At 41.7% G+C, this 27,400-nt stretch overlaps 1 protein-coding gene across 7 annotated transcripts in view; it reads right to left on the bottom strand.

Moving 5' to 3' along the window:
* MME (membrane metalloendopeptidase) overlaps positions 1 to 27,400 on the bottom strand; it is a 95,757-nt gene that overhangs the window by 53,921 nt on the left and 14,436 nt on the right. For all 7 annotated transcript variants that reach the window (XM_080806735.1, XM_080806737.1, XM_080806739.1 and 4 more), the window contains exons 4-8: positions 8,645 to 8,806; positions 7,607 to 7,687; positions 7,425 to 7,520; positions 7,189 to 7,307; positions 5,420 to 5,485 (exon numbers count right to left, since the gene is read on the bottom strand). In XM_080806735.1, the coding sequence (XP_080662861.1) occupies positions 5,420 to 5,485; positions 7,189 to 7,307; positions 7,425 to 7,520; positions 7,607 to 7,687; positions 8,645 to 8,806 (524 nt within the window). The remainder of the gene's footprint in view (positions 1 to 5,419; positions 5,486 to 7,188; positions 7,308 to 7,424; positions 7,521 to 7,606; positions 7,688 to 8,644; positions 8,807 to 27,400) is intronic.

Raw genomic sequence — 27,400 nt, 5'->3', positions numbered from 1 at the left:
GAGCCGTGTGTCAGACTCTGTGCTCAGTGCAGACTCTGCTTGAGTTTCTCTTTCCCTTTTTTCCTCCCTTCTGCTTTCTCTTTGTCTCTCAAATAAATAAATAAATCTTAAAAAAAAAAAAAGAAAGAAAGAAAACGTATGATCCTGTCATGTAAAAAATAAAAGAATATATATTTCTGGTTTCTATTGCCTGAGAGCACATTCCCTCTTTAAGGGAGAGGGAAAGTACAGAAAGTGAAAAGGAACAGAGGTGTTTAAAAGTTTAAAACAACCAGAGAAATACAATATGCATTTTTCAAAATGTAACACTTAAAACTGTCAGAATAAAAGCACACAGTAAGTCTGAAAGGCGGAAAGGTCTTTTAACTGGAGAAAAATAGGTTTTGTCTTTGAGGAAGAAGGTAAGGAATAGTCGTTGAAAATAAAAACGTATCATCTTTTTTCATTACTCAGTTGTGTAAAAAGACAAGGCATTTTACTGTTTTCAATGCCACATAATTACCACAAAACAAAAATTCCATTTGGAGGGTATCAAAAGCAAGAAAAACAAAACAAAAACAAAAACAACTAACGAAAAAACAAAAGACAAAACCAACCAAACAAAAAAACACCAAAAACATGAAGAAAACAAAAAAATCAAAAAAACCCATGCTTCTGTGAGACAGAACGGGTGGGCTTTCTTAGTAATCGTACTGTTTCCATTGTTCATAATAAGTTTGGCTTCATATGGAGGCAGACGCCCTGAAGCATCTGGATATCCCTGAAAGAGGGGTCAAGGAGGACCTGAGGAAATGGGCTTAGGTAATGATTTGATCAAAATCTATGACTAGGGTCCTTTTGATCAGAGGGGGTGTGACCCTCCCTCATCCCCAGCCCCTGAAGCGTATCCGCAGAGCCAGACACCACAGTAGAGTTTGAAAATCATTGGCTAGAGGCACAGGCAAAGAAACCAGGCTTCTCTAGTCAAAGATGCAACACCTTTCTTGGTAAACGTTTGGTCACCTCACGTTAATCCCCAAATTATTATTGCCAATAAAATAAATTGCCAAAATAAATTATTGCCAATAAAGTTATGCCACTAACATGACGTGGTATGCAAAGATAGGGGACCCACGGAGTGTGCGAACACATCTCAGGGAAGCTGAATGTAGCAGAGAAAGAACTGGAGATTAAGAACTGGAGAACTTGAGGAAAAGGGATGCACAGTTTGTGAGATGTGTGTGAGACGCTTAGGAAATACAGTTCATCAGCTACTGATGTTCTAGAGCTCACACCTGCCTGCAAATCAAGGTGAAGAACTAGGCAGGACCTCAAAGGATTGGGGGCTTCTGCCTTCCTTTTCTTTCCTCTCTTCCCTGCCATCCTCCCCTTCAACTGTTCATCCCCTGATTCATTTAGGAGTCACTCAATAATTCTTAAGGGTCAGAATCTGACCTGGATACTGGAAATAAAGCAAAGAATAATCGAGACATGCCACTGTTCATTACTTTTACAGTTTCCCAGGGGGAAAAAATGACTTTAAATAAAGAAGTATCCAGAAACCCATGTAGTACGGGAACATCAAGGTATCTTCATCTACTTAGAAGTTTCAGGGAAGGCCTTCATGAGTAAGTACAGTTTAAATGTCAATTTAAAAGGTGAGGAGAAAGGAAGGGGGCTGAGCAAGCAGTAGGTGTGTATGGAATGTTCCAGGCAAAGGGAAACAGCATATATAAAAGCCTGTAAGGGAGAAAATCAATGCAGACCAGTGATACATTGATACAATGATATTAAGACTTCTTCCAGCTTTATGACTTTCCCACTAGAAGTTATTTCGTTAGCCTATCCTTTTCACCATTTTTTTTTTCATGAAGCAATACAGCCCCAAGGAAAAAGTCTTTAAGGGGGTTAACTTTTTTCAAAGATAGCAAGGTAGTGGGAGAACTAGAATTAACTTTTACCTGATAGCTGGCTAGGGATGCAGAACAGAAACTAAGTGAGGGATGATGGGTGGAAGTGACTGGGAGATAGGAGCAAATATCATGGGGGCAGTAAGGAAAAAAGTGGAATTTCTTCCATGGCCACACATACTCTCCCTCCTCTCCCTGCAACCCTCTTCCCCAAATATGAGATTTTTTTTTAAAGGATTTTATTTATTTATTTGACAGAGAGAGAGACCACAAGTAGGCAGAGAGGCAGGTCTGTGGGGAAGAGCACGCTCCCTGCTGATCAGAGACCCCCCCCCCCCGCCATGGGGGGCTCCATCCCAGGACCCTGAGATCATGACCTGAGCCAAAGGCAGAGGCTGAACCCACTGAGCTACCCAGGCTGATATTTAAAAATATCAAATTTTAAAGGAAGGGGAGGGTCCAAAAATATTCTAGTAATTATCCATTTCCAGGATGACAGAGTTTATCCTATATGCCAACTTCCCTCAACTGGTTGCTTGAGCTGGAGCACCAAGTTGAGAAGTATTCCGGGGACTGAGGTTAGCAGGAATGGGCACAGTGACCAATAGCCCTATTTATGGAAGCAGGACAAGGCAACAAGCATGCTATGTGTTTATGAGCCTAATCCAGATCATCACAGGGCACCTAATTTGAACCGATGACTTCCAGGCTGTAAATGCCAGTGCTGCTGGGTTTTCTCTATCACTTGCTCATTTAAAGAACCCTACCAGCATAAATTACTATTTACAAAGTTGGAATGATGTAATGGAAGGAGCGATAGACAGGGACCAAAGTTCTAGCTCTGGTTTTACTACTGTTTTTCTGAGCGTTCTAGGGCAAACCTCGGAGCCTCAGATTTCTCTCCCATGAACTTTATAAATATATGACTCATTCCAGGTTTGATGACCAATGTGTTGTTTGACTATAGTTATAGTATCTCCCGGACCAGAAGATGCAAACGGTGGCAGGACTGCTACATGCCTTTGGTGCCCAAGATCCCCTTCTTTCTTTTAGTAACAGAACTTGGCTTCTCATCGACCAAATTTTAAAGAGACACATACAGGGCCTCCCAGCTGAAGACTAGATTTCCCAGCCTCCTGGACACTTAGTCGTAGTCACATGACAGTGTGCTAAGCAATGGAAAGCATGCAACTTCTGCATCATCTACACAAAGAGAAATCTCTTCTCTTTCCTGTGGCATGAAATGTGAGCATAGCATTGGTGAACCAACTCTGCACAAGTAGACTACTATCAAACACAAGAAGAGATAGATGTTCGAGCAATAAGATGGTCAAGGAAGCTGTGGCCCAGCCATCTCATGGAGCAGAGCTTCCTTCCTCACCTGGACTGCCTGCCTCCTACTGTACTACAGGGGACAGAAATAAACTTCTCTCTGGTTGCAGCTTCACTATTTTTAGGTCTCTGTTACCGTAGCTTGGCCAGAACCCAACTAACTTACAAACTCAAGGACATACAGGGACCAGGAAGGCAATACAAGTTAATGGCCATCTAAATAAAGACTGCTCAAATCTGGAGAACAAATGCCCAGTGGAAAGAAGCAAGCAGCTTTGTCCAACTGCTGCCACATGGAAATGCAAGCTGAGGGTTTCCAATCCTACTAATTTGTCAAGAAATCTGGATTCTCGAGTAAAATCTTACAAGTTTAAAAAAATTGGCAACTAATCCAAAATTTTAAAAAACACAAAGAGGGACGCCTGAGTAGCTCAGCTGGTTAAGCATCTGCCTTCAGCTCAGATCATGATCCCAGGGTCCTGGGATTGAGCCCCACATCTGGCTCCCTGCTCAGCAGGGACCCTGCTTCTCCCTCTGCCAGCTGCTTCCCCTGCTTTTGCATTCTCTCTTTGACAAAATAAATAAATAAATAAAATCTTTAAAAAGAAAAAAAAAATGCCACAAAACTTCAGGTTAAACAAAAATGCCTCTATATAGACTCAAGCCTCTGATGGCCAGTGTGTGACCTGTTCTAGATGATGAGATAGCACTGAATTTATAAAACACATAGACAGGAGCACCTGGGTGGCTCAGTCAGTTAAGCCTCTGCCTTCGACTCAGGTAATGATCCCAGAGTCCTGGGATCGAGCCCCACATCAGGCTCCCTGCTCAGCAGGGAGTCTGCTTCTCTCTCTCTCTGCTGCTCCCCCATTTGTGCTCACTCTCTCTCTGTCAAATAAATAAATAAAATCTTAAAATAAATAAAATGCACAAAGACATCCCTCATCTCAAGAGAGCTTTTTTTGAGGCGGGGGGCGGAAGTAGGAAACTTTATCACACTGATATCAGAGACGTTAAAGTACCAAAAAACATATATTTTTAGAATTGGAAAAATCTGAATGTTTTTAGGGCACAATCTTAAATATGAAAAACATGCCAGTTGATGATGATGACAATGTAATATAATGATTCAAAAATTTCTCAATCACCCTCAACTCTGGAATAGGAAGTAGCTTGAAAAGCCTATAATAGCTGCAACCCACACAGTAACTAGATTATCATAAACTCTAACACCCCACCTCCCTTTGACTGTCTGTGCTACTAATTGTGGCCTTTTATAATACACCTTCTTCTTCATTTCAGTGTTGGTTAGCCACTCAAGAAGATACTTTACAGTGAATTTAGTCCCTGTCATTTGAACTTAATAATAAGGCAAACTAAATTTTAGCATAATCATATTTAGCTAATCATTTTTGATAATTGGTAAGTTCAGCCATAACCCGTACATTGTAACCTACCAGGATCATCAAATACAGACTTACCTTACTTCTGAGTTACAAAATAATCACGAGGAAAACATTTAGAGAACTAAGATCTTTCGCAAGTATCTGATAATGCATCACACAGCTGAGTGTATCTTGTGTTGTTTTTTACACCAGTAAGCATAGGCACATGGGTGTAGTGGGAGCACAGCAAGGCTCGGAGACAATACGAAATACCCGAGGTGTCCAGCAGGTTTCTGTGGTGTAGGAAGCCCCTTGACTCACTGAACAGCGTCAGAGGCAGAAAGCTGTGAAGGTTTGTCTGAACCCAAAGCGATCGATCTAAGTAGTTCCCTAAAAATCCCATCCAAGAGATCTGAACAGGTACTCGGTTGCAAATTGAGTCTCACCACGGACCACTCCCCGATCCTGGCTTGGGACCGCCCTAGATCATGATTCATCTGCTCAGTTCTCAAACAACTCAATTTATAGAGGAAATGAAACACTTAAAATTCACTTTTCAAAATGGGTCATCTGACTTCAATAGCAAGAATCGAGACACAAATCTGGAATTGCAAGATTCCTTATTTCTCAAGAGACGTTCATTCAGTCTGCTGAGAATATTCATTCAGTCAAAGGAAGCTCGCTATTGTATGTAATATTATCTGTTCAGAGTGAGGAACACAGAGGGTGAAGTTCCCATCTGGCCTTAAGTCTTTTCATTATTTGTAAGTTTACACCAATTGTTCCTGTAGTTTTCTGTGTTTGTTTGTTTACCTCTTCATATATCCCAGTGCACTCATAGTAGTCTCTGGAGGGGAGGCCAAGCCGAGGCTGGTCAATCTATAAAAAATAGACAAAGAAGAAAATAAGCCGTTCAGTTGATGTCGGACAGTTGGGCAACATAAGCATGTCTATCTATGTATGAACAAGATCCTAGTGTTCTCCCTGTTTATAAGGGTAACAATCAGACAATGAGCGACTCCAAATTAGGCAATGGTTTCCACACCACCTGGAAGTGTTACTCTGATGGGCGGTTAGGTCATCTGGAAGATTATGCTGCAGGTATTTGAGGAAAACCAAAGAAAACTTGCATGAAAATACACTGAGAAGGATTTTTTTAAATGCAAAACGGATGGGGCAGGTGGACAAAAAAATGTTACAATCTAGGAATCGCAAGTTTCTAAATTACACATTTACAGGACATTTGGCTTCCTGAGATCCTAATATGCTCTCCTGGGGGAACATTCTCTTCTACTCTCACCCTTAATGGGGATGGAAAAAAAAAACAAAACAAAAAGTGGAAACCTCTATAGTAACCCTAGAACGGTTTGGCTAGGGGAAATTGTGCCAGAGATTTCTTTTTTTGACACTCCCTACACTAGGAGGATAGAGGAGACTCCTCCTCAGTTCTCTCCTGCTCTGCTCAAATCCTGGCAGCTCTGTGTGTGAAAGAGGAAACAAGGCTCGGCTCTGGTGTGCCTGGTCCACTGTCTTCCAGTACGAGCCACCGGAACACACACGCAGTTCTGTGAGATTGCTTCCGACGCACTGCATGGTTAGATAACCGCGGGGCAAGTGAGAGCATGGATGGATTAGAGTGAGGAAGCCAGCAGCTGAAAGAGCGCAGGACAATACGAAAGAAACAGAACCCAGAGGATTGGTATGGAAAGAACTAGAAGGTTCTTTCCACAGAGAGAGCTCAGCCCCTTTTCCAAACTCCAAACTCCCCCTAGGGAATCTCTTCATGGTGATCTTGGGGGATGCTGGCACTTAAGAGTCAAAGGAGTGAATTCTAGAAGGAGAAAGAGGTCCACTATAGAAAAGAGTTGCATTCAATCCCTTTTTTGATTTTGATAAAAATGGCCATAAAGATTTATGCAATAGCGACATAAATATGAATCTATGACTTGCAACTTTTGGGGTACTTTCTTTTAAAGGAAACCAAATAAAAGTTCTGTAAATGTTTCAGTCCATTCCAGACATGCTCATTAAGCGTTAATCTCATCTTAGGTGGAACCTTAAGTAAATGTAAATGAATGACTTACATGAGAAAAAAAATTTAATAAATCCATTTTAAAAGAATATTTTATTTACCTTCACCGAAAGAAAGTTCAGATACTTTTTAGTAACAACTAAAATTATATTCAAAAACTGCTTTCTATGTTCTTTTTGGAAGCAATTAGAAATTTTTGGTTTCTAGACTTGCATTACTTATGTAAACCAAACCATGCTTCTTTCATAAACACACAGAGAAATCAGATGTTTTTTCTAAATAGGAGCCCCTTTCATTTCTTTATTTTATGAAGAAAGCAGTGTCTAGACCTACAGTAGCAGAAGGGAGAGATGAATGTCTGAAACACAGCATTGAGAAAATACTTTCAAAATTGGGAATCCAGGTCCTGGGGACAGAGCACAAATTTATTACTATCTTGTTCATGCAGATCAAATGAGAATATTCATTATTCCTAAATATCAGTAACAACGTATATAGATGTTTTGTTACAATTTAAAGATAACTTTGGCTGTCTGCCACACAGACTTACATGAATTATGTGGTTCACAGAGTTCTTATCATCAGTGCCAACAAAAAAATTAAGAATGACTTTTTTCCCATATTTAGAATTTAGTTGTGCAATAGCTTTCTCAGCTGTCCAAGAAGTACCTAAAGCAACGAAAGGTGAAGTATATTTTAGAAGCTTTAATGCATTAATATGATACTATAATAACACAGATTTGACATGGAAATTATTTTTTTTAAAAAGAAGGAAAATTGCCTTACCATACGTTTGCTCCCAGTTTTCTGTTGCTACCGGCCAATCATATATATCTGGTAACAGACTAAGTAGAGGTTTTCCGCCTCTACTATCAATGGCAGCTTTTGAAAACAATGAAAATAAATTCATTATGAAATCTTTGCATTTTGGGGCACACTGTTAGGGTGATAAAATGGAGAGTACTTACATTCATTTATACAAGATCTGTACAATGTTTTTGCTTTCTGTACTGCTACTATATCTTCAGTTTTGGGTTCCTGAAGAACATCTGAAATAGAGCATTTAATAAACCACATTAATATAATTGCTCATTTGCAGCTGTAATTAACATTTGCAGTGCAAATGTACAGGAAAGAAGCTTGCTTTTGTGTATGTTCCCTCCTTCCCCATTCTAAACCCTATAGGAAAAGCTAAACCCCTTACCAGATCATTATTCCTAGTGCAGAACTGGGAGTTGATTTCATTAGCCAAGTTAGATGAAAGTCTTTTTGACGAGATTATCTTTTTTTGTGAACAGTGATGTGTACTGCTTTGCCATACATAAGTTACTTTTTTTTGAAATTGAGATTAAAAAGAAATAATAATGCAGAGGAATATGGAATTCAATGCAATAGTCTTCCTGATGGCTGGAAATAATTATCTTTGTGTGATTGTACTGTTCATGCTCCAAATAAACTGACTGAATTATTCTACTTGTTTGGATGTTTGAAAATAGCAAAAATTGTGTTTCTATGGAGTAACTTCTAGAAGAGGGGAACAGAAGGTGGAGGAGAACAGAAGACCAGACGAGACTTCCTCAGCTTACTGGGGAGAAGGTCTTAGCTGGGTTAGAATAAATATACCTACTCTGGGATGCAAACACAGTAATTCAACACAGTAATGACTCAATATTGACTTCAACCAGGGCCAGCATGGAAAAACAATGGAGATGGCGTTTAGTGGCAATCAACTTCTTGTAATGTGAAATGGCATAAGATACCATCTCTAGGGATGACAGGGCTTCATCGTACGCATACCCACACATGAAAGCAGGAATGTGGAGCTGCCAACATATCCATTTCAGTGTTACCACCCTCAGAGCGACTTAGTGGTGAGCCACAGAACTTGGAGGGATTATCGACTTTAATCTTCTGTGACATTCTCCATAATGGCTAAGAGCCGTAGCTTTAAGATATGGATATATTAAGAGAGAAATCTTTGATGCATAGACATAAACTCCACTAACCTTTCAAAACGACTTCTAGTTCATCTCTTAAAATGTCAAAGTTACTGTAACGGGAGCTGGTCTCAGGAATGACGTTGCGTTTCAACCAGCCTCCACAGGCATATTTGAAAAAGTCTGTACAAGGCTCAGCAGTGGCATCCATGTTCTGGATCAGTCGAGCGGCTGGAAGACCAGAGAAAGAACGAGATAAAATGAAGGGTGTATTTCTTAAGTATTTTGGAAGGGGGAATAAGAGCTGTGCCGTTTCTCCTTCATCATCAGGTCAACTGGACTGATGATCCTTTTTCTTACTTATGTAACTGTCACTTGAAGAGGAATGGTGACTATCTATGTAGAGTCCTCTTTTCCTTTATTATAGTTGTTCGGGTTTCTTTCTGAGAGGTCTCGGTCCTCTCATCCTACATCTCACCCCCACCTCCAAATAACTGGGGTTCTTGCTAGTTCCTATCTCGGATGAAAAAAAGAATACCAGTCTGCCTCAGCCAACCCAAGCCTGGGGCTGACACAAGGTGGTTCTTCACTCTAATAACTGAAGCTGTTGCCTCTACTCCGCAGGTTTCTATGTCTCTGAGACTCCAAGGGATGTGGGATTGTTTTTTGTTTTTAAGTAATACCAACACCCCATGTGGGGCTCAAATGCACAACCCTGAGATCAAGAGTCGAATGCCCCACCGACTGAGCCAGTCCGGTGCCCCTGTGGGACTGCTCATGGGTTTCATCATTTTAGTGAGGATATAAATCTGCGGTTATTACTTCTTGGACCTTGCTTACAAAATTTTTGCAATTCAAATCTCACATCTGATTTGCATTTGTTTATGTAGAGTCTGTCATTATAAAATTGGTTTTTAACTAAGCTTGTTAGCTTTTCTTATGTCCACTCTTTCATCTTGGAGAACCTCGATGAAAATGCAAATGAGCCAACAGTGAGTATGAACAGTGTGCAAAACACTGACTGTGCTCTGTGCCCCAGTTAGAAGGATGTATAAAATACAAATTACGGCTTGAAGAGGGTATGACGTACAGGAGGCCCAACGCCCACAGTTTCTAACACCTGAATAGTGAGAAAACCTTCCCACGGTCCTCCCCACGTTCCTTCTCCTACAAGATGAACTGTTCTGAGGGACGCCTGGGTGGCTCAGTTGGTTAAGTGGCTGCCTTCGGCTCAGGTCATGATCCTGGCGTCCTGGGATCGAGTCCCACATCGGGCTCCTTGCTCGGCAGGGAGCCTGCTTCTCCCTCTGCCTCTGCCTGCCTCTCTGTCTGCCTGTGCTCAATCTCTCTGACAAATAAATAAATAAAATCTTAAAAAAAAAAAAAAAAAAAAAAAAAAAGATGAACTGTTCTGCGGTGAAAACAAAAGAGCAATTGAGAACGCAGTGGTATCGAGAGAGCGTTAAGCTCTCCAAGGAGCTTTTGAAAATACTGCGCTTTCTGAAGAAATTAATTAATTAATTAAAAACCTCCAACAATCGCTGAGGTGTGCAGATTCTTTCCAACCGGGAATGGTTCAGTCTATCTTCCAGCTGAACGTCAAGCCCACCCCCCTCCCGTTCTCACCACCTTCTGGGTGTGTTTGCTTGGTGGCCCCCTTGGGCTCCATGTCTCTGACGCCAAGCCCTGGGTCATCTCCAGACCAGTCCTCTCCTGGACTCTTGCGCTCTGCTGTACAACATGACCCCCATCGCGGCCTCCCAGACTGGAGCCTTGGGGAAAACTCGGTTATTTCCCCCTGCCCTTTAGGCTTCTTGGTAACCCCTCAGCCTCTTTTCTGTACTCTTGCCATGATCAGTTTCTATTTTCATTCGAAGTCCCCCAACTACTCATCTTGCTAGTACCGTCCCTCCTTGGATATATTCCCCACGTCCTTCACAGATGAAACTTCCCCAAATATACTTTCGCTAGTCACTCTCTCACTGGAAAATGTCAGTGGCTTGACACTGTCCAGGTTAAATTACAAAACTCTTTAAGCTGGCCTCTAAATCTTTCGGAGACTCATCAAAAGTCTCTCTCCGCCTTCTCTCTTTTCCTCCCCTTCTCTGTGTTTTCACACAAACTCTCTGCTCCAGCCAGACAGGCTCGCTCCGTGTGCCACAAACACTCCTGTGTTTCTCCACCTGGTGCTGTTGTTTCTTCCGCACTGCCCCCCTCTAACTTCTCTTCCCTTTCTTCCCAAACGCTACCCACTATTCAGGGTTCAGCGTATGTCCCATCTTTTCCCTGGAGTTCCCATGACTCCACACTTGAGGGATTATTTCTCTCTCAGGACTCCTGAGAGCTCATGGCCTCACTCAGTCCTGAATGCTCAGATGAGGTTTCTCACTCCTACTCCGTCTTCCTGACCAAGTTGATGAACTTAGCCTCTTTGTATTCCCATCATCCGGCACCTCATAAAAGACGCGCACAAATGGCTGTGTGTGACCACCCTACTGAGTCATTGTGAGCCCCACTCCCTCCTCCTACACACCTCCTCCCCTGCCCCTGCAGGTCAGACCAGTTCTCATCTCATGGCCTCCAGTCTGCCCCATCCTTGCAATGTCCACTGTTTCTGCTCTGTTTCCGGCCCTCCTTCTCTTAGGCTCTACCCAGGCCCTTTCAACCAACTTACGGCCCCAGGCCTCTCCCCACTCCAATCCACCCTGTGCACCAGTCCAATCATTGCGGTAAGATTTTCGCATGTCATTTCCGCTCCGAGGTTTTCAATATGTCCTGTCTGCATTTATAATGAAATCCAGAGAAACACATAAATATATACAAAGATATGATAAAATCCACACCTGAAACTAATGTAACACTGTATGTTAATTACACATGAATAAAAAGAAAACAAGTAAAATCACAGATGGAATAAATGACTCAGAGAAATTTTAAAAAAGAAAAAAATCCAGATCCCACAGCACATTCTCACTCTGACCCGTCCAGGGAGGCTTCTCTCTCCGCACTTCCTCACACGTGCCACGTGCCCCAATTAAATGACCCTGCTCCGTTTCTGCTGTGAACACCTTACAGTTTTCTGCTTTTGTAACTTAGACCGCGTGGTGCTTCAAGCCCTATTAAAACATCCTTTTTAATTTTTTCATGTTTAGAGATTTGAGGCGTTTTCAAGGCTCAGTTCAAACCGTCCTTCTTCACCAAGGACTGTCCTTACAAAATCCGTATCAGCTGCCATAGTACTCATTTTTGTTGTCAGAAAAACCACGATCCCCTCCCCTAGACTGTGTGATTCTGGGAAAGAAGGGAAAGTGCTTTCCAGGTCTCTCACAGAGCCTCAGGTCGCATTCAGTCAAGATCTGTCAGTAAAAAACAACTCTAACCTGAAACGTCAGGTAGAGATTAGGAAATTGACTTTAAAAAGGTAGAAAAAAGTAATTCCCTTAAACATTGAAGGAAATGAAGAGATGACAACAGGGGAAGTGAAAATAAAGGCCCTAAACACCCATCGAATTATCCTGTTAAAAAGTGAAAAAACCAGAAAACTGAACCTGAAAGAAGTGCTAACCAGGGGTGTTCTAAGCATACATTTTTAGCAATTTTATGTAACTCTTGTCTTTTAAAATACTTTTAAGTATTTAAACTGAATGTTGGAGAGGCAAGTGCCATTTTGCGAGCACCCCATCTCTTCCCCGCCGGGGAAACGGCTGGTTTATGTCCTAACACCTTCAGGAGCAATGAACTCGGAGGGTGGGAGAGCCGTGAACAGGTAATGAGCGAGCCGAATGAACAAGGACAGTAACGAGCAAGTCTTCCTGCCTGTTTGGAAATACCTCACACTCTTTTAAACACCTTGAAGGTGTTTAATAGGAGGAGCTGTGGCCCCCCCTAGGTAGGTTCCTGAGCCTGATCCGCTGCCCTGTGAAAAACCTCTACACGTCTCCAGTCTCCCACAAGGGACACAAGTGCTCCTTCCCCACTTAGGGGGAATTCGTCCTTGACACCCAGTTAAACGACTCATATCTGGAAAACAAACCAAAGAAAGCAGTGTTCCGGCAATTTGTGAGGGCTGGTGCAGGCCAGAGGTAGGAAGGGGCAACTTTGCCAACTCCTTCCTGTGGCACTTTTTAAATTTCCCTTTGACCAGAGAGCTCATCTGGGCATGGGCGCTTCCAATCACTTCAAAGAGCGCTCTCTGTTCTGGCGAGTATTTGGGGGCCGTGGGCCAAGGCAAGTCATGGGCTAGCACTTTTATGCCGGGGCTTTGATCAAGCTTCCTTTAATCTCTTATCGTGGGTTTGATTCTCAGTTTGCACCGTATCCTCCGGACCTCCTCTGGGCTGACTTTTCTTTGAAGTCAGCGGCAGACCTGTGGGTAGAAGGACTGACTGTAGGAAACAGACACACAACTGTCAAACTGGTTGTAATTGTTTCTAGATTTTGCACTTTGTTTTGAATTACTCAGCCTCTCCCCAGAGCCACACCTGGGCTCTTCAGATGTTTCCTTATCTGTGTGTTTCTGACTTCTGAGTAAACAAATGGGGTTTAAAAACAAATAAAATTATTCACCTTCCTCATCAGACATAGAAAATGATGTAGTAAAGGCAAATGTATGGACACGGAATGGTGCTGACCAGATGTCTGTATAAAAGCACAGAAAAGTCTAAAAGACATTTGCAGCAGTAATATCTGGGTTGGCAGATTATGCGTGTGTTTAATTTTGTCTTAGTTGCTTATCTTTATTTTCCAATTTGTATTAGATGAACATGCATTGCTTTTGCATAAGAAAAAGAAGCATTTTTAATTTAAGAAAATAGTCACATAAAGACAAGAGAAGTAATCTTCTATTAATAATGAGCTTATTTCTTATGAATGACAATTCCAAATGTTCTAGGCTGATAATATATGACACACCATTTTTTTCCCTAACTAATCTTCTTGTTACATTCTCCCAACTTCCTTGACTATAGAATTTTTAAAACCAGCTCAACTACCATCTGGGAAGTTGTTAATTACTGTATTCATTACCAAGAGTCCATTGTGTGGGTATGGATTAGAAGATGCTGTACAAGCTGGGAAAATGTTTGGGGTCCTTAAATCGGGCAGACCTGTTTTGACTCCCCGAGCTTCACCATTTTTCAGTTGTACAAGCTTAAGTAATTTCCCCAAGGTCAAGAAGCCAGTAAATGATGGAGCCCCAGGCCTTGCACTTAGGCTCGCATGGCTCTGAGTGCCCCACCCACTTCCCTCCATATTTTGGGTAGACCAGATGGGGCTGTGTGAGAAGCAGTGATTTGCATTCTCTCCCTTTCTTCTTTTCCACTCTTTCTCAGTTGCCCTTTATTTCCCCCTTGCCCTCTACTTCCTCCCCTCCCTGGCACTCAGTAAGCATGGCTTCCCTCTTTCCCTAATGTCAGCCTTATCACCAGCACCTAGCCCTGGGTCTAAGGTAGGAGAAAGCATCAGGACAACAACAGTAAAAACAACAACTGATGAATTCTTCACAGCAGGGCAAGCAGACAGGCGAGTGGTGTGGAGCCCATTTGTACATCTTCTTGAAGTGGACATGTAGCAGATTCCTGCCTAACTTATCTTTGGATATAATCCACCGGGCTCTGGAGAGTGAAAATTCTCAGGGATGTAAGTTTCAGAGCAGAGTTTTCAACTCTGGCTAATCATGTGAATCACCTTAGAAGCCTTTTAAGCATCCAAATGCCCAGGATTCACCCCGATCAATGAAATCAGAATCTTCTGGGTGGTCTAGGCATTTTTTTAAAGGCTTCCCCAGTGGTTCTAATAAGCAGCCAGGGGAAAATCATCAGATTAGAGAATAGAGACACATGGAAAATGAGGACAAGAGAATCCAATATCCAATACTGGATTCAATATCCAATCCAGTATCCAATCCAACATCTGAAAGTAAAGATGGTCTCATACTTGGATGAATCAGGCATATCTCTTCTTGCTTTTCCAGTCTGTGTGAATGGGCTCCCTCGTGACAACCTATTATGTCTAAGTGCACTTCAGTCCCTTATAAATCCCTGGCCCAGTAGTGCAGGAAGCCACACATGAGTCTCCTGGGTACAAGCCCACTGCTCCTACCCTCCAGGCCTCCACTCTACTCTATTGCCTTTGGCCTGCACAACCTTTCACCCCAGACCCCATCCATGACCGAGCTCCTGGTGCAGGGGCTCTGTGAAACTGCCTTTCATCTGTCATTGTCCGGAAGGAGTCCCAAAGAGACTCCTGGTGCCTCCAGGTAAATAGCTGACTTATATTTTACCTCCATGCTGCCCTCTCCCAAGAACCACAAGGACCGATAGGCCTGGCTTAGAGGAGACTATAACAGCAAAGCCTGCACTCCATTCAGAACTATTCCTCTTCTCTGATTGGACAAGGCTTTGTTCAAGGGACGTTTTTGCTGAGTTTGACTTTATTCCTCTACGGTGAGTCCTCGCTTATCTCAGGAGGTTCCTGGGCCTCTCAGGTGACAGAGCTGGGCACAACCACTGCAGCAGTGGCCAGACATGATTAGAAATGATGAAACGCCAGTTACACTAGAATTTCTCTACCTGTTACCTCAAGAAGAGGAGATCCTTGGTCTGCTTTGGATGCCAGTGGCTTCCATGCCATACGGTCCCCTTTCCTACCTATATACCCCGCTTTTTTTAATTAAAAGATTTTATTTATTTATTTATTTATTTATTTAAGAGAGAGAGAGAGAGAGAGAGAGAGAACATGCCCATGCACACATGGGGGCAGGGGCAGGAAGGGGCAGGGGGAAATGGAGAAGCAGGCCCTGGGAACATGACCTGAGCAGAAGGCAGACGTTTAACTGACTGAGCTGCCCAATGCCCAAGACCCTGCTTTCCAACAACATCAATAGTTTGTTAACTGAAAACAGGATTTTTGGCACTATGCACAAGAAATATTTCAATGTTTATACACATACATACCCTAGAGGTTAGTTTTCTGGTCCTGTGTGTGTTTTATTTTATTTTCCTTTTTAACGTGTGTGTGTTTTAAAGAAATTTCTGCATGTGTCAGGTGCTCCTGGGGAAACCGTCAGTAAAATAAAGGAAATCTAAAATAAATGCAATTGTCACAAGTAGCAAATAAATAAACTGGATAACATATAGCTTTGTGCTATGAAACTTTATTATGGACTTAACCTTATTTAATGTTGGTTCCTACTTAATAGATCACAGATGCTTTTCCATGAGAATGAATTCGTAGGAATCATGAATATGGTCAATTCTTTTTATTTAATGCAGTTTGTTGTAAAGTCACAACCAACACTGAATTAGCAAGTACAGACTCATTGACCCTTGGGGAAATACAGGGTTAGGTTCTTAAGAGCCTTGGATTATACAGCATTTTCATCAACTGATCAATACATAATCTTATTTTATGTGTGTTTTTATTTAATTGAGAGACATGTTATTTAATATATATCATTGGCTCATTAATACTGAACTCACAGCCAATAACGCTATAACTCATGATGGAACAAAGCTTATCTAACACAGGTTTTTTTCCTTATAAGGCATAACACATCTTTCTGGTGCTTGGAAACACTAACAGCCCTTCACCACTATGTCTGGGAGCCATTTTAAACCAGGAAATTACCAACAAAAAGCACAACAAATACGAAAAATACAGCACTAAATAGACTGAGAGAAGGACCCTTGCTTACAGTCCTTGTTGGGGACACACGTGGAGGGCGACTCACGTATTTCACCAATGTGCTCAGGTCTGCAAACGACCTCAAAAACACCACAAGTATTGATTCTGGGGTTACAAATAAATTTTAGCCAGTAGGTGAGTTAGCAAACAGGAAATTTGCAAAAAATTAGGACCAACTATACTTCTATTTTTTCTTTGAGGCTTTTGAACTATCCAGGAAATGTACAAAACAGGCAACAATATTAAGTGGGAATGGATTCAATGAACTTCATCCTCAATTATTAAAGTTATATTTTAGGGTCAAACATTTTAAATAGGTTAGGCATCTTACAACGTAAGTGACACACATCTGATTCTACGAAAACATTTCTTTCATGACCCTCTTACTCTGCGTGGGGCTAAGGTTTAGGAAATGGTACATGAACAAAACTGTTTTCAGCTTGTTCTCTCCAAATCAGCTCAAACTCTTGGCTTTTTGACTCCCACCACATTAACATTTTCATTTCATTACCTTAAAATGACTATAATCAGCCTGGCTTATAACTGTCCTGGAAGTGTCCAGAAGAGGTCAGAGAAATGTTGGGGAACCCAGGAACAAATGCTCTTATAAAGACCTCAGGACACCCATTTCTGACCCAACCTTCTGTCCTAAATGTTTGCTTTATTAATAGACACTATGCCTGATATTACTTACTAGGCAAATTTGACAAGTTAAAAATCTTTTTTGACAACATGCTGAAAGTATTGCTGACCTCATCCCCCTGCTGCTACCCTCCTCCCACCATCCCCCAGCCAAAATTAAGGCAAAGTCAGAACGTTTTGAAAGAACACAAGGAAAATGCAATGTAATCACAACGGGTCACAAAGGACTCCATTCAAAAGGCAGTAATGTGGAAACTAGAATCTAGGGGACCATTCCTGAAGGGAAAATGACTGAAAATTAGCAAGCACACAGAGTAACGCTAATAAAAACCAAATGGTTTTCATTACAAACATTCTGGATTCTTCCACAGTCCACTCCTCACTTTTAAATGAAATCCTTGTCCCCAAATTGCTTTTGTGATACCTTGGTTAAAGAAAGGTTGGGGGTGGGGTGGGTGAGTACCTCATGCTGCATGTAATCTAGACTGCTAGTTTATCATTTAATCAACCACTCCCTACCAACCACTAGCTGTGTTCCAGCTAAGCCAAGGTCAAGTCTTACACCAGTCTAAACGGTCAGCACCAAGAAAAGCCATCACTATACATTTGTTCAGAAACTGTCTGTGGATTTATACAGGTAGAGGGAATCACAGTGAATTTACTGAGAGCTGCAACTCTCAAGAAAGGAGACCAACCGGGGCACATGGCTGGTTCAGTTGATAGAGCATACAACTCTTGATCTCAGGGTTGTGAGTTCAAGCCCCATGTTGGGTGGAGAGATTACTTTAAAAAAAAAAAAAAAGAAAGAAAGAAAAAAAGAAAAGAAAGGAGACCTATTATTTTGTGTTTTAGCTTGAGGAATAATTAGTTTATAACTATTTTATGTATGCATGTGACTGATTTACCTTAAATACATAGATAAAAACACACACGTGTACATGTGCACACTTCTAAACGCTTAACCTGGAATCCATCTGTATCAGATTTACAGACAACCTCACTATCGGATTCATATATAGAGTGTAAAATATAGGATCTTCTTTTGGGTTCGGCCAAAGATGCTCAGGTAATACTACTATTACTATTACTAATAATAGTCAATGCTTGACATGTGTTAGGCACCAAGCACTTACTGCTCCGGAAGCACTTTTCTAAATTCTTTAAAATTTGTTTTCCTTAAACTGTATATGGTAACTCTAATTTTTTCCCATTTTAGAGCTGTAGAAATTGAGGACCGTTGTTGAGCAACAAAACCAAGGTTTTGACCTCAAGCAGTGGTGGACAGAGTCTGAGTTCTTCTGTGATGTTAAATTGTCTCTCTGGATTTAAATTGTTTTTCCTTATTAATTGCTCTGCACAGTAAGATGTATTATCCCTTTTTCAAAGAAATCTAGGCACAGAGCGGTTACGTGTTCAAGATCACCGATACGACTTTAGATAGAGCATAGGTCTAAACTTAAGCTGATGTTTTTAATGTAGTATCATTCTTCCATGTCCAAATAACATTAAAGAAATTTCAGAAGCTACACAGAGAGCGGAAGAGAAGCCAAGTTAAATTATATGGCAACCAGTTTTGGGGGGTGGGGTCTGATGCCCAATTAAGGCTTTAATTGCTCTATAACATGAGTAGAGCTATATGAATTCTTTTCACCTCATTTGGCCCTGAATTTTAGAATTTGTTGAGATAATCACAGAAATCTCAAGTCTAATGGACCCACAATAATAATCCTTTTTTGGCTCTCCTCAAATTAGTGAAATTCTTCAGCCTTATCTTACAGCCTATTTCAATGAATGGCTCACAGCCAAGAGACGACAGTCAATAATTTGCCAATAGGGATTCCTCCAAAATTCACAACCCAAAACATATTCTGTTAATAACAGAAAGCCCTGAAGCTGTGTTACAGTTAAGTTAAAGTGCCATATGTCTAAAAATAATTTTTCTTTTCCAGGTCCAATTTGCATTTTGAATCCTAAAAGATTCTTTGCTAGCAAAAAGCTATTAGTGATTCTACTGCAATTTAAATACAATATATCACTTAAAATAAGTTATCAGGGCTGCATGTTGATTATAATGCTAACGAATAAAAATGCTCTTTTTTGAAGAAAGATATTGAAGGTGATGAGACAGTCTAAGCTGTTCCCTCAGTAACTCCCGGTAGATCCCAAGCTCCCTGGACGTTGGCAGGTTTGTCCGAAGAGGAAGCAGGGAGTTTCTGCTCCCAGGTTTCTCCCATGTAAGCATTTTGTTATCTCAAGTCATGTTATTGAACAAGAATGATCAGAGCAACTTCACTAATAGGTAATTACTAAGAACAACTCAAAACATTCTGCCTTTGCCATCAAATTTGGTTAGACAGGGGTGCAAAAAATCGCAGCAGCAGGATAAGCTGGGTCATCGGTGCTTTTAGAATAATGAAGTCAGGGGTGCCTGAGTGGCTCAGTTATTAAGTAAGCAACTGCCTTCAGCTCAGGTCATGATCCTAGGATCTAGTCCTGCATCAGTCTCCCTGCTCAGTGGGAAGCCCGTTTCTCCCTCTCCCACTCCTTCTGCTTGTGTTCCTTCTCTGGCTGTGTCTTTCTCTACCAAATTAAAAAAAAAAAAGAATACTGAAGTCAAAATCAGTTATGAAGGCTCTTCTCTAGTAAGCACTATTCAATTATGAATATGAAGGCTCTTCTCTAGTAAGCACTATTCAATTCAGTATGTGTAACAAACAGCGCTCAGGTGACGTCAGGTTGTGTTTGGCTCCACATCAGTTTTTTAATGAATAAATAGCCCTTTTTATTTTATAGAAGACACAGAGGATTATGCTCAATCATTTGCCTTCTCAAAAAAAATTTTTCTCCTCGTGGAGCATGAAAAGACTCGGAAACTCTTCATTTCATCTTGACAAATATTTTTGAGTCCCCCTATATATCAAACACTATTCGGAACTAAATACACCACGGTGAATAAGCAGGTGTAATCCCCGCCCTCAGAGCTTGCAGATTTTCTTCTGAAACAAGACTGTTTCTTTCATAATGTACATGAACTCCTCTAGTGGAACTGTAGCCTTGTCCTGCGAAGGGGGGGGATGTGATTGCGAGAAAACATTGACTTGTGTGGAGCCTGCAGGAAATAGCCAGCCTTGTCCTGTAAGTCCTCATCATGGCATGTCATGGAGAGAGCTTTCCTTTTATTTTCAATCTCCATGGCTGGTCACAAAGTTGTAAAGCATCTCTCGGACACATGCCCTGCCAAATCAGCTCAGGCTTCTCTGAGCCCTCGCTTGGATGGTTCTTCTCCATGAATCCAGAGATCTTGTGGACCACAGACATTAAGCTGCTGGCTGGCCACCTCTGTGTTTCATACGTCATGACATCATTTGTATGACACATGGTGAGGTGAGAGATGGAGCCTCAGATCATCAATGATGACAAGATAACTCAAAGTATATTTCACAGAATATAAAAGCAATAAAAATTGTAGGTACGCTCCCCACCCAAAGCAAGGGATCTAATCCCAATACTTTGCACGATGTGTAGATAATGGACATTCCAAAAGAATCCTTCCTTCTCAGTTAAGTAAGTCTTCTCATAGTAAATTACCCATCTGTTATTTAAAAGCTTTGAAAAGCACACGTTCTCTATCAGCATCTTAAAACATTTTGATATGGCTTCTTTTTTCTGTTACTAAGTTTGAAGTAAAAATGACTTTTATTGTTCATTTAAAGTCAGGCCATATCTGAAAAAATTTTTTAACTTTTCACACATAAATTAGATTTTCTTATATTAAATAAAACAAGATAAAAACCTGATTCCTTCAAGATTTTAAAATTAATAGGTGTGGTAGTTGATGGTCGAGGGAAAAGGAGGATCCTTGGCTTTCTGTGCTGACATCCAAGATTAGTGAGCTGTGCCTCCCTCGGTAAATGAAGAAATATTTTCTTCCATGTAAACTGTTAGACACGTACATAACGTGGGCTCAGGTAGAGAAGTCTGGGCCAGTCCACTGAGACTGAGTCTTATTTTAGGTAGATTACAAGGGTCAGCAACAGAGGGAATTCCCAGCAAAGTGCAACGGAGGGATGGAAACCCACAGCCAGTTGTGGCAAAGGAGCCATAACCAGCAGTGTGATCCAAGAAAGTCCGGCAAGTTCTGGCAAAAGGTAATGAGATTAAGAGCTAAGCTATGTTTCAGTCCCAGAAGACAGGGAAGGAAAAGCAGAAACTTGGCATCCCAAGCTGGGGAATGAACCAGAAGTGAGGTCCCAAGGGACAAGGTTAAGAACCCATGTAACTGGAGCTGGGGTCAGAGGCAGCTCAAGAGGCATGAGACAGAGCAAATTTGGAGTCAGAGCCACTGACTGTGACCTTAGTGAGTGTCTGGGCCTGAAACGGGTCTGACCCTGCCACACTGGCCCTGCATGGAACCCAGCCAGTTGGTAAACCTTGCAAATGTTCTCACTTGTTTTCTTGGTTTTAATTTTACTACCACAGTTAAAATATATCGTGTCAAGTTTCATAGTGTCCATTTCTACTATCTTATAGTCCCTTTTAAAAGATTCATATTTGCATGGATATGAGTTTATGGGGGCTTTCAAGGTATCACTCATGCCATTTCTTCTCAACATATTGTTATATCCTTGCTACAGAATAATATAGATAGTGCTCTGAGAAGTTTTCTGTTCAGTTAATGACTTTTTATATATTGCTTCCTTTACTTGATCCACTCAAATATAATTAAATATTAATTCTCTGAACAAATACAACTATTAATATTTTGCTCCTTGGCTTCCAAGTTAGTGAAACCATTAATTGCTATATACATATGTTTGGGGATAATGAATTCATCTGGTTTCAGACTAGCAGAGGTATCAAAATATCCTAATTTCACTCAGGTAATTTCATTATACCAGAAAATTAAGTCCATGGATTTAACAAAAGCTTTCTTTTCTGGAAGTATTTTTAAGTAACTACTGGATCCTCAAGCACATCTTATTATAAGTGTATAACGATTTGGGAGTTCTTTAAATAAGAATTTCTTTGAAGTTCAGGAAAGCCTTGATTAACCCAAGAAACTATTTAAAGATATGGCTTGGGCCATATCCATCATTTTATAGTTGACTTGCTTGTTTCTGCTTTAAGAATCAAGCACAGAGAAACAGATGCAGGGCTGGCCATTGGTTGCCTGCTAATTGATTTCAATTTAACTGACCAATGATCTACTCCATCCTGTGGACTAAACCTCCTCCCTCCTTTTTTTAGCTTCACGGCTAAGGTCCTACTACTGTTAGACTCCTCTGGACTGAAGTAGGGTTTTCTTTTTTGTTTTCTTTTTGTTTTTGTTTTATTCATTTGTTTGTCAGAGAGAGAGAGAGAGAGAGAGAGAGAGAGAGCACAACCAGGGAGAGCAGCAGGCAGAGGGAGAAGCAGGCTTCCTGCTGAGCAGGGAGCCTGATGTGGGAATCGATCCCAGGACCCTGGGATCATGACCTGAGCCAAAGGCAGGTGCTGAACCAACTGAGCCACCCAGGCACCCCAGGACCAAAGTTTTTTTAAAAAGATATTTTTGGGGTGCCTGGTTGGCTCATTTGGTAGAGAATACGACTCTTGAACTCAAGGTTGTAAGCTTGAGCCCCACACTGGGTATAGAGATTACTTAAATATAAAATTTTTAAATAAGTAGATAAGGGGTGTCTAGGTGGTTCAGTCAGTTAAGCATCTGCATTGGGCTCAGGTCATGATCCTAGGGTTCCAGGGTCCTGAGATCGAGCCCCATGTCAGACTCCTTGCTCAACGGAGAACCTGCTTCTCCCTCTGCCACTCCCTCTGCTTGTGCTCTCTCTCAAATAAATAAATAAATAAAATCTTTAAAAATAAAATAAAATAAATAAGATTTTTTAAAGATATTTTGATTTCTAAAATGTGACAAATCTGTTTTGGGTTGTTTTCTTTTTTTTTAATTTGGAAGGAAGACCGTGCCTGTGAGAAACGTTTAAACAAACATCTTGTTTTAAGATAAGAACTCACAGATTCACTTGGAGTGAAAAGATAAGTAAACATGAATTCATTAGTAATTTTGTCAAGTGGAGCTCAACAGCATCAGGCCAAACAGGTGGCCTCCAGCATTTCCTCTTGCTGGTTGCTACTTACCCACTTGAATTACGTAATTACATATGACAACACATGAGCCCAAAGCCCTAACCTGTGCGAACTAACTTCTAGATCATCTGGCACATCCTAAGACTCTAGAATATTCCTCTTGTCAGCAAACATTTACCTCCATTCAGAAAGAAATCTCCTGCAAACTCTTCTCTGGAGTAGGAAAGATACGGGTCTGGGATGTGAGAGGAAACGGGATTAAAGGAGCATTTTAAGTGTTTAAGTAATAAATAAGTATTAAATGAAGTATTTAAGTATCCAGCTCTAAGCCCGCTCACTGAGTGCTGCCACCAGCTCTCTGCTTTAACCAAAACCCCTCCTCCTGAAGCTCCCAGGCCCTCCAGCATTTCAAGACCTGGAAAGGCACAACGAGCCTTCTACTGTCACTCCGAGTGGCATCCAAATCATCACTCTTCACGGGCTTTATTTAGGCTTCTGCCAGATGGACCATTCCAACCTCAGCTACCGTATTTCTTTAACTTTCTAGACATTAGAAAGATGGACACCTCACTCGGTCTTCCCCTCCATGAAAGTTCGGCCATCTTCCCAGGTAACATCAGGCCTATGGAAACCACCTCCACTCCTCCTCAGCTAGAGCACTTCTGAACCTTCTGAACTGCCGTGACCTTCCCCTCCACTCCACATCAGTACATGCATTTTTTATGGTACCCTTCTGATGCTGCCATCACCCAGAATAGTTCTACCTTCGAGCTCTTCGACTTGAGTAACCTATGCTCTGACCTTCTGACCTGTAGAACTGTTTCCCTTTCTTTATTCCCTCTATACCTGCCCTTGAACTTCACTGAGAACTCGCATCCCACTCTATTTTCCCTTTGCCTTCATCTTCTACCCAGCCCACATCCTGTAGTGCCATCATTTAAACCATCATCTCATCAAAGTATTTCATTCCCCTGCCCTCTGCAGGGAAGCCGACCCAGAATCCATCCAGCTGCCCTCCTTACCCCTCCAAGTCTAGGCTGAGATATTTACTAATGTATTTCATATATTGATGGATTGGCTGTCTCCTTTTTTATTGTGAGTGTCTTGTGAGCAGGGATTTTGTATTATTCACTTCTACATCCTCAGCAACTAGAGCAGTGCTCAATAAATATCTGTTGGAGATATTATCAGTGATGCTGGGAAAACCCCATAACTACCTGGTTTCATGCCATTTCAAATAATGGCCTTCAGTTTCAATAGGGTTATCAGTCCTGTGCACAGCCTTGCTACATACTTGGCCCTGGTTAGCCTTCCCTTCCCCTCTATACACTGCCCCTTTCCAGCTTTCAATACTCCTGCTTTCTTCCTCCAGCTTTTGCTTCTTTCTTTGCAGCGGAAAGTGAAGTAACGGGATCGTGGGTGACATGTCTTCCTATCCTTTCCAGCTTCCAGATGTATTTGCATTCAGACCACCACTGCCTCTTTCCCCCTGGCAAGAGAGGAAGAGGGGGCCCTCCTCTGTCTGACAGGAGTCCTGCCATCTTTCCCCTGGATGTGTCCTCCCTTATGTCCCCAGGAACAAGACATAACAAGTTTCCTACCTTCCACCTGAAACTCCAACTTCTTCCTCTCTGCTTTCATTTCTCATCTTATCAACCTTGTAGCTGCACTTAACTCCAGCAATCTGATTTTTAACATACTCTTTTCCTTTTGCCTTGGTGATTTTATGCTTCACTGCTTTTCCTCCTACCTCTCTGACTCCTCCCCCTCCATCCTTTTAAAAGGAAATCTTCATTTCCTTTCTGGCAAATCTCAACCACATCATGCATATGCTGATGGTTCCTGAATCCTCATATCCAACCCGAACTTTGCCACATGGAAGACTAGTATCTCAAGTCTACACTGTCTCAAAGGGGACTTTTTACTGCATGTTAAAATCTGTCCATTTTCTTCACCCTGTTACCATTCAAACCCAGGCAACGATTAGCTCTCATCCCAAAAGTGGGCAGTGGAATAATTTCCTGCCCACGGACATTCCTGAGTTATAGTCAGTGATCCTTCTCAACAGTTCTGATCAAGTCATGCTTCATTTAAAACCCTTCCTTCTGTAACTTCTTGGAGCTATTAGTAGAAGATCCAAACACTTTAACACACACTACGAGATCCTACACCTGCTCATCTCCGTGCCAGCACTCAACACTCCTCCTTCCTATCCCCACTTTCACATCCCCATACACACCCTCTATGACATAGCCCTACAGCTATCCCTTCGGTTCCTCCATCTTGCCAGTCTCCCCCTCACACTTGGGACATGGAAATGATATTCCCTCATATGGGTAAGTCTTCGCCTCCACTTTCGCAGGTGTGAGCTAGCCAGCAGGCAAGCTTGAGAATGCTACACCTCCGCTTAAAATCCTCCAGATTCTCCCTGTGAGATATTTCTTTATTTTCTGTAGACTTTAGGAGGAATCACAACCCATGTGGTACACGATCAAGCCGCCATTTACTTTTCTAGTACCATGACTTGCTAGCCTAGTGAATCCTTACTGCCATCATGAACCACATTCAGGACCTAAACTCACCAAGCCTTCCCTGGTGTGCTGCATCTAGCCTGTGTACGTGCTCCACGGGTCTGCCAATCTCTGACTATCCTTCAGCACTTAGTCGGTGACATTTCCTCTTGAGAATGCTTTCCCGGCCCATTACAATCACTCTAGCTGCCCACTCCCACGACTAATCTGGTTCAGGTGCTCCCCTCTCTCCTTGCCTCTGCGATAATGCTTATCCAAACCATATGGTCATTTTGTTTCTTGGTCTGTCATACTGAGTGGACTACTATTTTCCTAAGGACAAGGTATATCTGAGTTCATGTTCCCGGGTGTCTAGAAATCAACAAATGAATGGACAGATGAATGAGTAAATGAATGAGCAGATGAGGAAAGATGTGGTTCTGGTGTCTCTGTGAAAACATTCCCACCCACATTATTCCCAGGACACTCAGAAGGACGTGCTGGTTCAACTTCAACATTACTAGTGAACAGGCCCAGTGCCTCAGCCACTCTGAGTTTTCACAGGGTAGCACAGATTGAAATGTACCTGTTAAAGGAATTCGTTGGTTAATATACCCCTCCTTTTAAAAACACGAACATTTGCATAAATCTTATGTACCTTAATGTCAACTGATTTAAAATGTTAAAGTGTTTTTCTTCCTGACACCTAACAGAGACCACTCCATTGAAGGAACAGGAACTTCGTGTGTCACAGATGGTTTGGCCTGGGTATAATTTTAAGTTTCCCAAATCATCCTAATAAGCACCCTGAGTTGAGAATTGCTATTTTTCAGCGTGTCTCAGACGTTATTGCACACACTCTTCTGCTGGTTCCTGATGGTTCCTGAATCCTCATATCCAACCCTAACTTTGCCACATATATTAAAACTGAAGCTGCAGACTCAGTAGGTCTGAGGTAGGCACTGAGAATGTGCCCTTTTGCAAGTTTCCCGGCTGATGACGATGCTGATGCTCTCGGTCTATGGACCAGACTTTGAAGAGCAAGGATCTAGTTATTCTCCTACTGCAAAATGTCTCTGGCTTATTTACTTTTAGGGGGTCGATCCATGGCAAGGGAAGGGCTAACGGGGAGAGTGTGCCAAGGTAAGCGTGGAGTAACTATGTATTCAAATCAGTGTACCTGCAGGTAGGTCTTGCTTTATAGGAAACTTGGATCTAAGCTCCCATTTCTGACAGCGCTTGTTTTAACTTCTTTACAGGCTGACCTGTCAACCACTGAGCTAAGATAGAGCACAGAAGTCAAGGAAAATGTTAATAAGGGATGACGAATCTTACCTGAGAATATATAGAATGTACTACCTTTTCTCCGTCTCCCTCCCCCTCCCTCTCTCTTGACCACACTTTCATCTTTAAAAATATATTGACTGCAGGGGCACCTGGGTGGCTCAGTGGGTTAAAGCCTCTGCCTTCGGCTCAGGTCGTGATCTCAGGGTCCTGGGATAGAGCCCTGAGTCGGGCTCTCTGCTTAGCGGGGAGTTTTCTTCCCCCTCTCTTTCTCTGCCTGCCTCCCTGCCTACTTGTGATCTCTGTCAAATAAATAAATAAAATCTTTAAAAAAAAATACTGACCGCTTTTTGACTCTCAATAAGTAGCTTTAAACAGTGTATCTGTAACTTGCATGAAAAAAAACCACATTGAATGGAATATATCTGTGCCTTATACCTACGGGGCACCTCCCCAAAGGATGTATAATGTGAAATGGGCTGTCATTAGTCTTTGCTGTTTCTCTGTGAAATGAGACACTATAATTTCAATTTTGTAGATAAGGAAAATAAAACGCAGAAAGCTAAACTTACTTAATTAAGATCACATGCTAACAACACAGGATGTGGCCAAAAGCTGCATT

The sequence above is a fragment of the Martes martes genome, assembly GCF_963455335.1.
Source record: "Martes martes genome assembly, chromosome: 1".
Lineage (NCBI taxonomy): Eukaryota > Metazoa > Chordata > Mammalia > Carnivora > Mustelidae > Martes > Martes martes.
Note: the sequence above shows the minus strand (reverse complement) of the source record. Positions and strands in the feature narration are given on the sequence as shown.